We start from the raw sequence: 12,643 nt of genomic DNA, 5'->3' as shown, positions 1-12,643 counted from the left end.
TATTTTGTTTGTTTGTTTGTTTTACGCGGGCCTCTTACTGTTGTGGCCTCTTCCGTTGCGGAGCACAGGCCCCGGATGCGCAGGCTCAGCGGCCATGTCTCACGGGCCCAGCCGCTCCGCAGCATGTGGGATCTTCCTGGACCGGGGCATGAACCCGTGTCCCCTGCATCGGCAGGCGGACTCTCAACCACTGCGCCACCAGGGAAGCCCCACGTGCTTTATTTTTGTTCATTTTCTAATGTTAAAGGAAGTAAAAGCACCTGGACCCCATGATATTTATTTTCTATTATCTCCTCAGAGAAGCCCTCTGGGCCACCCCAAAGGGAAAGGCTACTATCTCAGGAAAGGTGATAGCTTCTTTTCAGCTTCTACCAAGTTCTCACAGAGGGTTCAGGAGAGCCATTAAATAGAGCTCTTTCCTCAAAGTGAGAACTCGCTGGCCCAACTATGAAAATGCAAGGAATCTGATTTATATGATCTAACTTCTTCCTAGGTTCCCAACTAATTCAGACTATCAACTGAAAAGAAAGTAGATGGGAACCCACATCAAGATGGGAACTCTTTCAACAGCCCATAACCCAAGTTTACAAAACTGAAACATTCTTATTTATTCATTCAACAGTTTGGGGGCACCCTTTTGTGGCAGGCATTGCTGTAAGAGTTGGGGATAGCATAGTGAATAAAACAAAAGTGGTTTATAAATTTTTCCAACTACAAATATCGCCATAAAAATCTCCATAGAAAAAACTTCAGGTTACTTTTACCTCCTTAGATGATAGGGTCAACTAAGAGAAATTACTAGGTATGTGACAACAATGGAGACTCCTGGAAAACATTCAAAACTACTTAAAAAACAACCATATATAAAGCCACCATCAGACAATCACAATGAACATTTAAAATATCCTCCTTCCTTTTTAAGCCTCTTATATATTGCTAAACTGCTTCTGTAGAAGATTGTACCCATTTATACCCCATCACCAATGTAGGAGAAGACTTGTTTACTACTCTGAACACACCGAGATTTTTATTGTTTTTAAAACTTTTACTGACTTGATTGGTGAAAAATAGTATCTTGCAGTTTTGTTTTGTTTTGTATTTAATTTATTTATGTTTTGGCTGCGCTGGGTCTTCATTGCTGCCTGGGCTTTCTCTAGTTGAGGCAAGCAGGGGCTACTCTTCGTTGAGGTGCACAGGCAGTGCACATTGCGGTGTGCACAGGCGGTGCACATTGCAGTGCACATTGCGGTGGCTTCTCTTGTTGTGGAGCATGGGCTCTAGGCACATGGGCTTCAGTAGTTGTGGCATGCGAGCTCAGTAGTTGTGGCACATGGGCTTAATTGCTCTGCAGCATGTGGGATCTTCCCAGACCAGGGCTTGAACCCATGTCCCCTGCATTGGCAGGCGGATTCTTAACCACTGCGCCACCAGGGAAGTCCCTATCTTGCAGCTTCTGCTTCTGACAGTACTAAAGACTAGAGAATCTGAAGGAACCTTCTTCCTAACAAGATCCTGCACACAATATATTCCATTACAGTGTAGACTTGGAAGTAAAAGAGAGCTGCAAGGGGCTGAGCAGGTGGGCAGTGAGCTGAAACCAGAGCACTGAGCTAAGTACATGTGAAGCTGTGGCTTATTTGAGGCCATTCACTGCAAGGTGGTGACAAACTCTGGGCAAAAATAACTCCTAAATTAAGTTAGATCATGAAATGGAGCCGGAATGGTCCCAGGTGGGTAAGCCCTTAGCTCCCCGAAGGAGCAAACACAGATCTCCTCTGGAGGAAAAGAGATCTGAATAATGTACCAAGGAGCAGCACAGAGAGATGACGATGGGAAATAAAGAAGAAAATTAAGATATGGAAGACAGAATAAGATTATTTAATATATGTCTAACAGGAGTCCTGAGAGATGAAGGGGAGTGAATCAGAGGCATTAAGAGAAGGGGTGATGGCTGAGAACTCTCTAGAACTAATGAAGTACATGAATCCACAGCTTCAGAAACCACAGCATATAACAAGCAGGTTAAATAGAAAGAAAAACACACGTAACAGTAAAACTGTCGCACGGCAAAGACCCTCTGAAAGAAGGAAAATGTTTCCAGAAGGAAGGTCTGCAGGACAAGAAAGTGAACAAAGAAATTTTTTTTTTTTTTTTTGCGGTACACGGGCCTCTCACTGTTGTGGCCTCTCCCGTTGCGGAGCACAGGCTCCGGACGCGCAGGCTCAGCGGCCATGGCTCACAGGCCCAGCCGCTCCGCGGCATGTGGGACCTTCCTGGACCGGGGCACGAACCCGCGTCCCCTGCATCAGCAGGCGGACTCTCAACCACTGCGCCACCAGGGAAGCCCTCAAATTGCATTTTTGTTAAATCCACATATATGCTGTTTACAAGAGACACACACACCTAAAACATACAGTCACAGAGAGGTTGAACATGACAGAAAAAGATATACAGACAAATACTAAGGAAAACAAAGCTGGAATAGCCATATTAATAAAGATAAAAATGCTCAAACAACAACAAAAAATGGTATTAGGGATAAAGAGGGCTACTATATATTACCTCAATTTACCAAAAAGATGTATCAATTCAAAACTTCATTAAAATAGCCTCAAAATATGTGACAGAACAAAAGGGAGCACTGACAAATCCACCAGAACAGTGGAACATCAATACATATGTTATTGACACTCAAGGAGACAAAAATTAGTGAAGATTTTTAAAATGACATAATTAACAAGTATGATTTAGAGATACAAATGAACCTTACACCCCCAAATTAAACAAAATGTCCACTGTGCTCAAGCACATATGGAACATGTATAAAAAGTCTAGGTCATAAAATATATATCAGCAAATGTTTAAGACTCAGTGTCATAGCATTCAAACACTATCAAAGTATTCGATAAAATGTGTCAATAAACGCATCATCAAAGCTTAAGTAGCAGAGGGGCTTCCCTGGTGGCGCAGTGGTTGAGAGTCCGCCTGCCGATGCAGGGGACACGGGTTCATGCCCCGGTCCGGGAAGATCCCACGTGCCGCGGAGCTGCTGGGCCCGTGAGCCATGGCCGCTGAGCCTGCGCGTCCGGAGCCTGTGCTCCGCAACGGGAGAAGCCACAACAGTGAGAGGCCCACGTACCGCAAAAAAATAAAAAATATAAAATCTGATGTGGAAAAAAGCAAAAACTCCATTCTCCATGAATTACGTAGATAATACGTAATATTTACAAATATATTACTAGAAATAATGAGAGTTTAGCAAGATTGCTGAATTTATCATATAGAAAAATCAAATGCATTTCAACATACCAGCATGATTAGGAAAAATAATTTTTAAGATTTCTAACTTCTAAGGAAACTTCTAAAATAAATCTAACAAAACATGTATAAGACCTTAATCAAGTAAGTTTTTATATTCTTCATAAAGTGAAACTAAAAAACCTAAATAAATGGAGAGAGATTACTCTGTTCAGGATAAGAATACCTTCCCATTGTCATAAATACATGCCAATCCCCGTCAGATCAATTTATAGATCCAATGCAATTCCAATCAAAAACCAAACAGGGACATTAATAAACCTGATAAACTGATTCCAAAACTTACACAGAAGAGCAAAGACTAAAGCATAATTGAGACACTACTGAAGATGACTACAGGTAAAAAAGGGAGGGAATCGTTATACCAGATATCAACTCTTATTATAAAATAACTAATTATGATAATGTAGTAATGGCACAGGGCTAGACAAAATGACCAGTGGGACAGAATTAAGAACCTAGAATCTGACCCATGCATTTATAAAAGGATTTTTTTAAACATAACAGAAATTGCAAATAACGGGAAAACAAGAGTATTCAATCAGTGATGTCAGAAGTATTGGCATCTAGGTACAAAAATAGAAAACGGATCTCCACCTCACATACACAAAAATTGATTCCCAGTCGACTAAACACAAATATGAAAGACAAAATTTAAGAGTGTTTGTATGCATGTGTGTGTGTGTAGCGAAAGGAAAGGATTTTCTAAAACAAGACTTAAAAAGCACTACATAAAATCAAAGATGAATGAATTCAACCACATTAAAACTAAGACACTACTACTAAAAAAAGAAAAGGCAAGACACAGGATGGGAGAAGATACCTGCAATGCATAACCAACAAGGCTCATATCTTTTTTTAATTTTTTAAAATAAATGTACTTATTTTATTTATTTATTTTAGGCTGCACTGGGTCTTCATTGCTGGGCACGGGCTTTCTCTAGTTTCAGAGAGTGGGGGCTACTCTTCGTTGCAGTATGTGGGCTTCTCATTGCAGTGGCTTCTCTTGTTGCAGAGCACAGGTTCTGGGCACGGGCTTTAGTAGTTGTGGCTCACAGGCTCAGTAGTTGTGGCTCGCGGGATCTAGAGCGCAGGCTCAGTAGTTGTGGCGCACGGGCTTAGTTGCTCCGTGGCATGTGGGATCTTCCCTGACCAGGGCTTGAACCCGCGTCCCCTGCACTGGCAGGTGGATTCTTAACCACTGTGCCACCAGGGAAGCCCAAGGCTCATATCTTAAAGTAGACATACAGGATCTTTACAGTGCAGAGAAAGACAACCCAATTAAAACTGGACAACAGGAATTTCAAAGGAAAGGAAACATGAATAGAAATAAATACATGAAAAGATATTCAATCCCATTAGTAATCAGGGAAATGCAATTTAAGATCACAATGAGATATTTTATATCACTAACTTAGCAAAACTAAGATGTCTGATAATACCAAGTGTTGACAAGGATATGGATCAATGGGAATTTTTATATACACTGATGAAGGGACTATAAACTGGAACAAGAATTTTGGAAAACAATTTGGCATTATCTAGTAAAGGTGAAGCTATATTACATATTCCAATATCCATCAATCCCGCTTTTAAGCACATACCCTTGGGAAATTCCCATATATCCACACATACAAGAATGTTCATAGCAGCATTGTCATAATAGCAAAAAACTGGAGAAAACCATTGAGAATAAACTGTTGTATTCACAGAAGGCACTATTATACTACAATGAAACTGAATGAATTACAACTACATGCAATAATACAGATAACCTTAAAAATAAAATGCTCAGTAAAAATTCAAGTTGGCCACATATGTTTATAAAGTTCAAAATTAAAGAAACTTAGCAATAGACTGTTAAGTGAACCACACACAAGTAATAACTTTTTTTAAATTCAAGGACAGAAAAAGCAAAATTTACAATAGTGGTTATTTCTGTAGAGAGGCAGGGAGATGGGAAGAAGCATACAGGTATAGAAAATAGTACTTGTAATGTTCTGTAGTTCTGGAAAGCTACAGCCCTTGGGCCAAATACGACCTGCTAACTATATTTGTAAAGAAAGTTTTGTTGGAATACAACCATGTACATTCATTAATACAATTGTCTACGGCTGCTTTCTTGCTACAACAGCAGAGCTGAGTAGCTGTAAGGCCCACAAAGTCTAAAATATTTACTATTTAGTTCATTACAGAAAAAGTTTGCCAATTCTAGTTCTAGATAGTAAGTTGGGTAGTGGGTTGATGATGTTCATTAAATTATGTTTCATACCTTACATATATACATTACATGTATCCTTTCTTACATGTAATACTTATGCTTTCTTTTGGATATCTAATAGCATATTTAAAAATTTAATGGTAGGTCATTATTTTAATTTGCTTTTATTTCTTTTATTAGTAGTTAGGCCAAACTTTCTCTCATATTTGTTCATCAGCTGATTTCCTTTTCAGTGAACTATTTATTAGGGCCTTTATCTTAGAATACAGTCACTCTTCAGCAAGTAAATAAATATGTTATCCTTATGTGTACCATGATAACTAAAATATTTTTCCAGTTTGTTTGCTTTTTTGTAAATATGCATAAGATTAATTATTATGCATTCAAACTACAGCACTTTTCCTTGATAATTTCTTTTATTCTTTCTAATTTTAAAGAGTCCTTCCCCAATTCCAGAAGTCTAATAAAATTTACTTTTCCCCCATGCTTTAAATTTTATAATTAGAATTTATTTATGGCTCCTAAATTGAAATCTACATGAGATTTTTCTCTAAATAGTAACATATACTTCTAATCACTGATTTCCACCCCATCTTAAATAACTAATCAATCATAAGGTCTCCTGACATCAAAAATTTTTTTAAGTTTTTCAATGTCCTACCTAAGTAAATGGGTACCAATCTCCATCTAAATATTCTTAATTCTATAGTCTTTTCAGGATGGTGCCAAAATATGGCCTATATCAACTTTAAAAAGGGATTGATCCCTATATTACACATTGATTAGTGGCTTAACATTTGATAAAGGTGACATTTCAACCAGTGGGGGAAAGTCGGACTATTCAACAAATAGTGTTGAGACAAATAGGTACCCATTCAGAAAAAAGGTGGATCCAAACTGGATCATAAATTATAATGTGAAAAATGGAACCAAAAAATTTCAAGAAAAAAAGTGGGACAAATTATTTATAACCTTGAAGTGAAAAACACATAGGGTACATAAAATGCTATCCCATGTATATTTATATTTGCTTTGCATATACTAAAAGAAACTCTGGAAGCCTACAAAAATGGAAGAGAGACTTTTCACTAAATACTTACTTCTTAATCTTTTCTGGGATTTTAAACATGTGAGTGCATTACCTATTCAGAAAAATAAATTTTTTTATGGTTTCAACATTCACCACACTGAAAGAATGAGAGCTTCAGCAATTATTTCACAAGAGACGCAGCAGGATCTAGACACCACAGACTGTATTATCCATGTTTTTACCCAGATTTCATAGACCCTCAGCTATTAATGTTTCTATGAAGGCTGTACCAAAATATGAGTTTTAGACTCAGAACAGGCAAGAACTGTCTCACGACTGAGACAATCTCAGAATCTCATGGCCTCCGAGAAGACTGCTCCCTACAATCTCTTCTGTTTAATTTCTAAACAATTCAGTAGTTACTGTATTAGGTCTCTCTTCTCTAGTAAAAAGGAAGACAGATTTCTTTATGGTGAAGACAGTCGTCCTGTGTCGGTTGAAAAGGAGTCTCAAAAATGAGCTCATCTCCTAGCTAACTACTGTAGGAACAGCAGCTCAGCACCGATTATACCAAAACTAAGAATGTCTGGCAGGTGTTCACCTCTGAATAAATGGTTATTCATTTAAAAAAAAAATAAAAACCACTAAAACAATCCTTAAAGTACTTAGGGGAACATTTGCAGAAAATAGCTTCAGAATGTAGTTCTTTTTTTTGGTACGCGGGCCTCTCACTGTTGTAGCCTCTCCCATAGCGGAGCACAGGCTCCGGACGCGCAGGCTCAGCGGCCATGGCTCACGGACCCAGCCGCTCCGCGGCATGTGAGATCTTCCCGGACCGGGGCATGAACCCGTGTCCCCTGCATCATCGGCAGGCGGACTCTCAACTACTGCGCCACCAGGGAAGCCCCAGAATGTAGTTCTTAATCAATTTAAATGTCCTACAGAAACTACATGAAGATCCTCTTCTGGATTAAACATAAACATTCTGAGGCTAATGGTGTCTTGCCCAGGTCATATGGGGCGGGGCTGCAGAACCTCAACCAAGTCATTGTACAAGAATATACTTGAGAAAATATATTGAAATGTCTAGGTATTTTTCTAGCTCTGAGAAATGTATCAGCTCTACTTAAAGATCCCCCCCCACAATGAAGTTTATGTGGTTCTCAATCAAGCACTTGCCAAATATTCACTAGTCACCTACTATTTGCAATGCAGCACCCTAAATTTACTCTTCACTCAAAACCCTTCAATATCTTGTTTAAAAGGTTCCCTAAAATTACAAACTACCCAACTCCAAAGCTAAAAAGTACATACATCTTTGCAGAGCTAACAAGAATTCTTCATGAACAATCCTCCTAATGACTATATAGTTCCCTAAATAGACACACAAGTGCAAACTAATATATTTTTTTCTAAGGTTTTTTTAAAATTTATTTACTATTTATTTATTTGGCTGCTTGGGTCTTAGTTGCAGCACGCAGGATCTTTGTTGCAGCATACGGGATCTTTCACTGCAGCGCATGGGCTCCCTAGTTGTGGCACGCAGGCTCAGTAGCTGGGGTACAGGGTCTTAGTTGCTCCGCAGCATGTGGGATCTTAGTTCCCTGACCAGGGATCGAACCCACATCCCCTGCATTGGAAGGCAGATTCTCAACCACTGTACCGCCAGGGAAGTCCCAGGGCAAACTAATATTAACATATTTTTAAAGTGAAATAAAAAAGGAAATTTTTATTTTTCAAAACTTTCCTTTTAAAAACATCCTTATATGTACATATTTTTCAATAATTAGGATCTTACAATATATGCTACTCTGCAATCTTTTTACATTTAATAACGTATCATGAATATCTTTCTATGTAAATACAGATAGATCCATTTATCTATCTTATCCTTTTAAATGACTTCTTTTCATTCCTTTGTGTGATGTACCATAATTTAACCAATTCCTCAAAAATACATATTTGGGTTGTTTCCAATTATTCACTATTATAATAATAATGCCACAGTAGTAGTATTCTTGTCCACATATTTTTATCTACTTACATATCGATAGTCCCTTAGGGTAATTTCCTAAAAGTGAAATAGTGGATCAAAAGACATGAACATTTGAAATGTTGATACTGTCACATAAAGACTGTGTACCGACACATTTGTACTTTCTTGATTACTGTTATGCAACACATATTTTCATGAATATGTCTTAATCATTTGTATTTCTTCCTTTGGGACTTGCCTTTTCACGTAGCAAAGGAAAAATTTTAACCCTATAAATGTGTTTTATAGTTCAATCATGTATGAGGGAAGCAAATAGTACATAATAATGAGACTAAAGTTTGCTTATATAGAATTTATTCCCTGTTTTATAAATCTAATATGAAACTTAGCACACTTAATATTTAGTAATAAACCCTTCATATTTGTAAATATGTGTATGGGGTTGAGCAGTGTCCCCCCCCTAAAATGCATGTCCACTGGAATCTCAGAATGGGACCTTACTTAAAAATAGAGTCTTTACAGATGTCATTAGTTAAGTTGAGATCATACTGGATATGGGTGGGACCTAAATTCAAAGAGCAGTGTCCTTGTAGGAAGAGAGAACACAGACACAAGGTGGCCATGTGACCACAGAGACAGAAATCAGAATACTGAAACTAAAAGCCAAGGAATGCCAAGGATTGCCAGCAACCACCAAGAGAAACACAGGACAGATTCCCCCTCAGAGCCTCCAGAAGGAATCTACCCTGCCAACACCTTATTTTCGGAATTCTGGTCTCCTGAGCTGTTAGGGAATGAATTTCTTTTCTTAAGCCACGCCGTTTGCGGCACTTTGTTACAGCAGTCCTAAGAAACTAATACAATATGCATACTGTATTACAACATGCATTACATATTGTATTGCAATGCAAAATTTCAGAAGTCAGGGTTACAGAACTTTAAAAAGCTCTTCTATTTCCTGGAATACCATGATAAAAATGAATTTTAAAACAGAATGTTCTGGGGGCTTCCCTGGTGGCTCAGTGGTTGAGAATCCGCATGCCAACGCAAGGGACACGAGTTCGATCCCTGGTCCGGGAAGAACCCACATGCTGCAGAGCAACCAAGCCCATGCGCCACAACTACTGAGCCTGCACTCCAGAGCCTGTGAGCCACAACTACTGAGCCTGCGTGCCGCAACCACTGAAGCCTGCGCACCGCAACTACTGAAGCCTGCGCGCCTAGAGCCTGTGCTCTGCAACAAGAGAAGCCACCGCAATGAGAAGCTCGTGCACCACAACAAGGAGTAGCCCACGCTCCCCACAACTAGAGAAAGCCCACGCACAGCAATGAAGACCCAACACAACCAAAAATAAATAAATAAATTTAAAAAAAAAAAGAATGTTCTGAAATATTTAAATGTTTAGTAATACAGAGGAATGTCATTCTGCATGTTTATGCCCGATAACCTGAGACCACCCTAAGACAAGAGGACAGGCATGAAGAGTCATTCTGACCCACCCTCTCCTAAACATCCTCAGTTGAGAATTCCACTGGGGGCCTTCCCTGGTGGCCCAATGGGTAAGACTCTGCACTCCCAATCGAACCCAGGTTCGATCCCTGGTTGGGGAACTAGATCCCACATGCATGCCACAACTAGAGTTCGCATGCTGCAACTAAGACCTGGTGCAGCATGAATGAATGAATGAATGAATTTTTTAAAATTCAAATGAAAATCAAGTACTTAAAAAAAAAAAAGAATTCCACTGGACATCTTCCCTACCAGTGATGAACAAACCAGAGCTTAGGTTTGGTAAAAGTATGTCTAATAATGGAACGTTATAACCCTAAAAGAACACATCACCTACACACTCAACTTTCTCTCCTACCTAACTCACAAAGTGTTGCCTAAGCAGATTTCTCTCCAAAGCCAGGCCCCAACCTCGGATTTCTGAATTGCCAACCAATAGGCTGTGGAAGTTTCCTGCTCAGGAAAGCTGCCAACCACATAAAAATATCACACAGGTGACAAATAGAAGGTAAAGGTAAGTCTCTCAAACTCGATTTCTTTTGCAATATTAAGACCAGCTGGAATGTAAATCTTAGGTTGAACAAGCATATTAAGTGTCTTGAATCAACTGAGCCAAATAAACTGAAAAAGATGCATTTTACATTTAATATGAGGCTATGAAAAATTCCCACTTCAAAAGGCAAGTTCGCCTACTAACTAAACAGTATATATCCTCTAAATGACTTCCCCAATATAACAGAACTTCTAGTTTAGCACAGTAAGGCTTTGAGGCAAGAAGGACGGGGATGTGAATCTCTGCCCCACTACTTACTAGCTGAGTACTTTGAGCAAGTTACTTAACTTTCCTAAGCCAGCTTCTTCATTTTTAAGATAAAGGAAATACCAACTCCATGGAATTACTGGGAACATAAAGTATAAAAGTAAAGAGCACAGTGCTGGTGCTACTGTCTGAATGTCTGTGTGCCCCTAAAACTCATATGGTTGAAATCCTAACCCCTAAAGGTGATGGTATTAGTAGCTGGGGCCTTTGGGAGGTGATTAGGTCACGAAGGTGAAGCCCTCAAGAATGGGATTAGTGCTCCTATGAAAGAGATGCTACAATCAGAACTCTTAACACCAGAAAGAGAACCCTCACCCAGCCATGCTGGCACTCGGATCTTGGATTTCCAGCCTCCAGAACTGTGAGAAATGAATTTCTGTTGCTTATAAACCACCCAGTCAATGGTATTTTGTCATAGCAGCCTGGAGAGACTGACAGTTGGGAACACAGCTGGCCTCTAAAAACGGCAGCTATTATTATTTCTACTTTACTCGGAACCTAAGAAGCTCAGATAAAGTTTATAAACAAAAGCACTTAGTTTAACACACGTGTAAACTGAGGACTAGCCATTAAATGACTCAAGGTCTCAGTGAAAAAGGAACAAAAATAAGACAATGGAACCCAAGTGTCCCACCTCTGATTTCTCTAAGCTACCGTCTAGTCAGCACTTCCTGATATTAACTCATGACCCAGCATCAAGTTTTGCTATAATCACAAATAAGATGAAAACAATAGCCATGCCGTGCATCATGCTACCTTTGTTTGGGAATTTAATTTTACATCATAAAAATGAGCTAATGATAAGTTTTCCCTTTTTTAGCACTTTTATCTCTTGTAAACCAGTAATCGTAACGTCTCCCTTAGAAAGATCATTAATGGGTATTAGCACAACCATTTCAGATGGAGAAACTACGGTCACAGTAAGGCAGGAGCAAAAACTGAACTAGATTCTAAATACTATTCTTTCTAAGAGAACATACTATCTCTCTTAGCATTTACTATTCACAATTGATATTTTCTGGTCACTATTTAATTCCAAACATAAAATCACATGTATAAAATAACATCATTTGAAACACACCTTTCAATTTGCCATCGAAGTCAGGGCTTGTGGCGACCTGGAGCCCTGGATGTGGTAGCAGAAAACAGGTGACGCTGGAGAAACATGAGTGAATGTGATTTCGGACATTCTGAATTTCTTCATGTTGATGTTCTTTCACCTGCCAATAAAGGCCAACAATTTACAAAAGACCATTTGATTTTCCTCACCAGCAACCACTAGTATATGACAAAGGAGAGACTTCCCAATTCTAATGGATCGTAGTGGCCTAGGTGTTTTCCAATGAGAAAACTCAGAACCCTAAGAAGCAATAAATGCATAAAATCGATTAACCATGGCTTGGCTCCTAGAGCTATCAAAGAACAGCAACTAAAGAGTTTCTTAAAAAAGAGTATTACACAAGACTTAGGAAGAATAAAGGAAGGTTTGTGGGCATGAAGCAGGGTCTAACCAATTAGCAGTCATTGACAGAGGCCTCCTGTGGTTTTTTTTGTTTTTGTTTTTGTTTTTTTTATAAGTTTATTTATTATTTTTATTTTATTTATTTACTTATTGTTTCTGGCTGTGTTGGGTCTTCGTTGCTGAGTGCGGGCTTTTTCTCTGGCTGCGGCGAGTGGGGGTTACTCTTCGTTGCGGTTCCCAGTCTTCTCATTGCGGTGGCTTCTCTTGTTGCAGAGCATGGGCTCTA

The 12,643-nt window shown here is 39.1% G+C and overlaps 1 protein-coding gene across 1 annotated transcript in view; it reads right to left on the bottom strand.

Moving 5' to 3' along the window:
* ATL3 (atlastin GTPase 3) overlaps window positions 1-12,643 on the bottom strand; it is a 39,881-nt gene that overhangs the window by 8,636 nt on the left and 18,602 nt on the right. Inside the window, exon 7 of the mRNA XM_060158868.1 lies at window positions 11,977-12,115. Within this exon, the coding sequence (XP_060014851.1) occupies window positions 11,977-12,115 (139 nt within the window). The remainder of the gene's footprint in view (window positions 1-11,976; window positions 12,116-12,643) is intronic.

The sequence above is a fragment of the Lagenorhynchus albirostris genome, chromosome 9 (genome assembly GCF_949774975.1).
Source record: "Lagenorhynchus albirostris chromosome 9, mLagAlb1.1, whole genome shotgun sequence".
NCBI lineage: Eukaryota > Metazoa > Chordata > Mammalia > Artiodactyla > Delphinidae > Lagenorhynchus > Lagenorhynchus albirostris.
Note: the sequence above shows the minus strand (reverse complement) of the source record. Positions and strands in the feature narration are given on the sequence as shown.